The sequence below is a fragment of the Phalaenopsis equestris genome, unplaced genomic scaffold (assembly GCF_001263595.1).
Source record: "Phalaenopsis equestris unplaced genomic scaffold, ASM126359v1 Scaffold000840, whole genome shotgun sequence".
In the NCBI taxonomy this organism is placed as follows: domain Eukaryota; kingdom Viridiplantae; phylum Streptophyta; class Magnoliopsida; order Asparagales; family Orchidaceae; genus Phalaenopsis; species Phalaenopsis equestris.
In genome coordinates, this window is record NW_018165280.1 from 4,243,034 (window position 1) to 4,249,033 (window position 6,000).

Consider the following 6,000-nt stretch of genomic DNA (forward strand, 5'->3'; position numbering starts at 1 on the left):
CTTGCACTCTTTTAAAATTTGATGGCGTACGCTAGCTAGAGGCACCGCCCATTTTTTTCAACTCGATGGAGCATTTGCTTATATATTTACACAACAAGGCATTAATTGGAGGTTCAGTACAATACCGCTGGATGTATTCATTTTTAAGGTAATTACTCATGTACTATATAGTTAATCACTTATTTATAAAGAATATTGTCAATTTGTGCTAAATAACATTTGTTTTTTAGTTTTTTTGAATAAACTGAAGAGAACTATGATGAATAAAATGCGGTCAGAAGGATCGATATGTGAGACATATTTACTGTAGGAGACTACAACATCCTACTCCTATTTCGGGCAAGAAGATTTCATGAAAGAGATAGTGGATGTTGTGCCTTCATCGACACTTTTTGCTTTCCAATAATTAGGTGAATCATCAGGGAGGTGCATACCACGTTATGTTCATGATCAGAAACGTCAAGCAATACCACTTTATGTTCTTCTCAATTGGGAGGAAGTGAAACCCTTTATTGAGTAAGACAAATTTTATTATAGTTTTTCACTCTTTCATATGGAAATATCATGTTGAGCTAATCCAAGAATATTTCAATGTGTGAATAGTTTATTCATGGATTCATTAAATTCAACTGAAGAAGAAATCACCAACAAGAAAATTGAGAATAAATTCCCCCAATAGTTTGCAATGCATGTGAGTTAGAATTGAAAAATTCATTACTCATCTCACATGTGAATTTTCATTAACACGTGATTTCTTATGTATTAATATATTTATGATTGCAAATATGGAGTATCAAATCAGGGCCTAATAGACCTTACTTGGGAACCTATGTGCATCGTGAAATCTGTCAAATTTACGATGTGAAGGGTTACAGATTTCATACGAGATCCTAGTCCGAAGACAAAGACTTCTTATCCTAGCTTTTGTGTTAAATTAAACAATAAATTGAACGACGAGATAGATTACTAAGAGATTCACGAAAAAGTTGTTGAGCTATCTTATCATTGCGCCATTGAAGGATGTGTATTCTTATATAACTGTAATTGGTTCTATCCTATTCCTAATTCTGGAACAAGCGTAAACCAATCAAATAATATAATAGAAGTGAAACTGAACAAAAGGTATGCTAAATTTGATCATTTCATTCTAGCAAAATAAGCGATACAAGTTTATTATCTTTGATATCCTCATAGAGAAAAAGATATAGATGACTAGGCGGTTGTCATATTGAAAAAAGCTAGAGTCATCATTAATATTTAAAATAAGATTGAATTTGCTCTTCATGAAATTAAAATGACAAATCTATGTTTTCCACTCGATTCTATCTATGAAGAGTTCAATTTAGAAGATGCTAGTGGCAAACATGAAGAAATTACTCTCGTTGATGAGTACGACTTTGACAATGTGTCTGATGAAGGAATTCTGACTACAACCTTTAGTCACACATCAAACGATGTTGAGAAAGATGGGTAAGTTTAAATATTTTAAGCATCAATCCCTCTAGTATGTAGACTACACTTTACAGTTTTTCCTTTGGTTATTTAGCATGTAAGTTTTGTCCAGTTTATTGCGTATTTTTGTATTTTCAGTTTTACTAATTTGAATCTTTATACTAAAATTTTGACTACTTGTTTACTACGTATGTATTTTTTGTTTGCCGCCTACTGTTATGTTTTTATTTTACTACATAGTATTTTTTTATTTGCACTAATTAAATAATTTTTTTATTTGTTGTAAATGACGACTTGGAGGCGGGGACGGTCTCCCTCCTCGCTCGGGGAGGGGGTGTGGAGCACAGCAGTACATCATGAAGAAGTCCGTCCAAAGAGGCCACCCACCCTCTAACCCCACCCCTACCCCTACTTCCACCCCTACTCCACTACAGCGCTAGCATTGCCACTAACTGTGACTACAGTAGGTATGAGTTTGATAGAGGCCCACGCTGCATCTACTGGGAAGGAATCAATAGGCAGCAGTTACTACATTGAGCATATGGGGAACGCACAAGCTTTTTTTTAGGTTGAAAGTAATCTTTTTAAAAAATAAAATTGAGTAGAAAACTAACCATTTATATTTTTCAGGTTCTACCCCCCGACACAAGTTATTCAGGCCATTAAGGATATCCTTCGGAGCAAATGCAAATCACTGTACTTGTTCTGAAAGGAGATCTCAATGGCAATTCAGGATCTTTAGTTCCAGGAGTTTGCGATATAAATTGATTACGGTAATCTCAAGGTATGTTTGTATATTCATCAATCTAATATAATTCATGTCATTTTATAGTAACAATTCTCTTGACACCCTATGCTCAAAGCCCACATCCGACGCAACTTTGAGCTCAAGGGCAGCAACCGCCTTTAGGACATCTTCAGCGATATTCAAAAATCATGGCAGTGTCCCATGTCCCTCAGAGAGGATGTTCTTGCCTCACTACTTACGTCCTGGAATTCTTTGGAACATCATAAGAAGAAAGCGCAAGCAAAACAAAATCGGCACTCAGCTATAGGGGTATGGGAACCTCCAAACACACTGATGGGGCGCTCCTACACATAGAGTACAGGCAGAGGATGATAAGATTTCATTTCTACTTTAATTATATTATAAATCAAACATATATTCTAACTATTTCATTACATTGACAGGATGTGAAGTTGGAACGAGAGTCTTGCACTGTCGTTGTACTCGAACACATATATAGGCGGCAGTCGAACCAGTCATGGATTTACGACAGATTCTGAACGACATAATAATTCACGAGGTACTCTAACTGTATGTAAGCACTTTTTGTAGGAAGAATTCTAGTAGTAGAAGGAGAAGAGATCCCAGTAGGACAGTATCAATCTCTCTCTCACCATTTTTAATAATTGCTTGGAAGATTATCCCTCTGTTCTTATAGGGGTGATCATTGGAAAGATGGAGAATTCAACGAGGAAAATCACAAACACTCTCGTCTTCCGCACCTTCCTAACAAATGTCTAATATTCAGAGTTCTAAGAGCCCGAGCAATACATACGCTAAAAGAATTCAATATATAAATACATATATAAGAGAGAGAGAGAGAGAGAGAGAGAGAGAGGGAACAACCGCGTTAAAACAAATGGCATATATATATATACATATATAAGAGAGAGAGAGGGAACAACCGCTTTAAAACAAATGGCACACAATGAATTACATTTTGACATCTTCAAACCACTTCAATCTCTTAAACATCTACTTAAAACTCGTTTGTAGCAGCCCAATTTGACTTTGCCAATGTCACTTTTTAGCACTGGTTCAATTACCACCAATTGCCATTGATTTAACCTCTAGCGTGTACTCATTCGATCTAAGCTCATAAAAAAAGAATCATAAACAAATCCATTGCTTAGTAATATATATATAAGTCAATGCATACAGCATTACTAGCCCAAACTAATCTGTTTCCACTTGAATTTCTTCCAAGCACCAAGTCTCTAAAAATCCCTATATATCATCATGCCACCACACTGCACCACCCAACCTCCCAAGACAAATAACCCAACAAAAAACATAATGGCAATAAAAGCCTCCCTAGTATTCCTCTCTGTTCTCGCCGCCACCCTCACAACTCATGCCGCCGATCCCAACATCCTCACCGACTTCATCACCCCCCCAGGACTAACTCCAAATGCCACCTTCTTCACCTTCACAGGATTCAAACACGCCATTACAAGTAAACCAAATAATGTTCCCTTCAAACTCACCAAAGCTACGCAAGCCGAATTCCCCGCCCTCACCGGCCAAAGCGTCTCCCTAAGCGTTCTCCAGTTCGCCCCCAGCCCCACCGGCCTCAACCCACCCCATTTCCATCCTCGCTCCGCAGAGCTCTTGCTCGTCATACAGGGGACAGTTAACGTTGGCTTGATTGATTCTGCCAATCGGCTCTACACTCAGACGTTATATGCCGGCGACGCATTTGTATTCCCCAAAGGGCTTGTTCACTACCAGGTTAATGGCGACTCCAAATACCCCGCAGTTGCTGTATCTGCTTTTGGCAGCGCTAGTCCCGGAGCCATCTCTCTGCCCAAAAACCTTTTTGGGAGTGGGATTTTCGATTGGGTGTTGGCCCAATCCTTTAAAACTGATGCGGCCACTATCAGAAAACTTGTTTCAGCTAATTCGAGTTGATTATTTGTTGGTTTTCAGATTTGCTTTTCAATTGGTTTGTTCTGTTACGTTTAATTTGGGTTGAAGAAAAAAAATGTAATCTTTAAGGGGGCTGGCGGTATACTCTTACATGAATGTTTATTATTAGATTTCTATGTATCGTTAATGTTGAAAACTATTGATATGAATAAGATGAAACGGCCATGGAGATTGGAAAAAAGTCAACTTAAGAAAACCAAAGAACAATAACAACATCGGCAATAACAATAAATGCAGAAGATAAGGAATAGGGCTGTCAAAAAAATTGGTTGTTCGTGAAGAGTTCATTAGAGAGTTCGTGTTCGGTTCGTTCGAAAAGGAAATAAATCGAACACGAATAATTTTTTTTCGTTTAATTTGTTAAACGAATCATCTGCTCGTGTTCGGTTTGTTAATGTTCGAAATATAAAATAATTTAAAATAATTATATATCAAAAAATTATGATATTTTAAAAATAATTATACATTCTAAAAATTTATCATATTTAAAAAAATTAAATTCTATAAATTATAATATATAATAAATATTAATAACATTAATAATATATTACTATTGATTATATTAATATAATACACTATATATTAAAAAAAACTATAAAGACCTAATTCTAAACAACGCTTCTCTCGTTTCGACTTTTCCGAGCCTTCTTCTTCTCCTCTCAAAATCACGAAAGCTTTTCGCGCCCACCATGAGAGTTTAGGATTTGTCTTTTATGTTAGATCTCTAATCTCTACTCTTATCACCCCTAATAAGGAAGTTTACACCCCTAACAAGGAAGTTCCAATTGGAGGGATCAAATTAAAATATAGGATTTGCGGAAGACTGGTATCAAGGCATGCATTTGGCTTTAAATTTGTGTGATATGTACGTAAATTTATCCATTTTATAATATATATTTGTAAAGATTACAGAAAATGCTACAGATAAATTATATATATGTGAAAAGAAATAATAAAATAGAATAGGTTTGTAGTTTTAATGTAAACACGAACTTGGCAAAGGGCTGGCTAATGAAGCCACCGATTCGGCTCATTTATATTTCGAGCTCAAAAAGTGTGTTCTTGTTCGGCTCGTTTGCTTAATGAGTCGAACACGAGTTGTTCACGAATAAAGAGTCCTTTGAACAATCCTAATCATGTCGCCATAAAACAATAAGGGTTTGAGCAAGATTTAAAAATTATTATTTATATTAAAACATCATTTGAATCTAATTTAATAATTTTTATTCTATTTTCTTAATCAGTATTTTTAATGATTATAAATCTTTGTAGTCTTATAGTCAATTAGATTTTTTTTAAAATACTACTATATATATATAAACTTGCTGAGTAGTATTTCGAGCCAAAACGAACCGAACACGAACGAACACATCTTAGTTCGTGTTGGGCTCGTTAACTTATCGAACAAAATTAACGAGCCGAACACGAGTTGTGCGCGAATAAAGAGCCGTTTTGACAGCCCTGAGTCAAAGTGTGTCTAGATCTCTAGTTATAGTCGACATGTTTTGCCTGGTGATCAATGAAAATTTGTATGGATGAAGATAGTGCCATTTTGATGGGGATTTTTTATGATGGTCACAAAGTCTAGTTTTTTATTGGTTTGTAAACGCATTGAATCAGGTATAGAGATGCTATCTGACTTGAGTTTGATTGTTGGGCAATTCTCATCGGACACGTAGCGAGTTTATGTTCGGTCTGGTTCAATGAGCTGATATTGAACCCGACTTGGTGAGCTCGTCCCCTTCATAGTTAATGGCTAGTAGCATGTTGTGCCCTCATTTAATAAAAAAGAAAGGATAATTACATATAGACCACCCAAAACTTTGATATTT

At 35.9% G+C, this 6,000-nt stretch overlaps 1 protein-coding gene across 1 annotated transcript; it reads left to right on the top strand.

Annotated features, from left to right (window-relative positions):
* The first annotated feature begins 3,535 nt into the window (after nt 1-3,535).
* Nucleotides 3,536-4,151, top strand: LOC110031795 (putative germin-like protein 9-2). Its single transcript, XM_020735194.1, has one exon. The coding sequence runs from the start codon at nt 3,536-3,538 to the stop codon at nt 4,148-4,150; it is 615 nt and encodes a 204-aa protein (XP_020590853.1). The 3' UTR covers nt 4,151.
* The last annotated feature ends 1,849 nt before the right edge of the window (nt 4,152-6,000 follow it).

Bases quoted from the DNA above. Each gene is read 5' to 3' on its own strand.
- LOC110031795 (XM_020735194.1), top strand. From the start codon at position 3,536: ATGGCAATAAAAGCCTCCCTAGTATTCCTCTCTGTTCTCGCCGCCACC.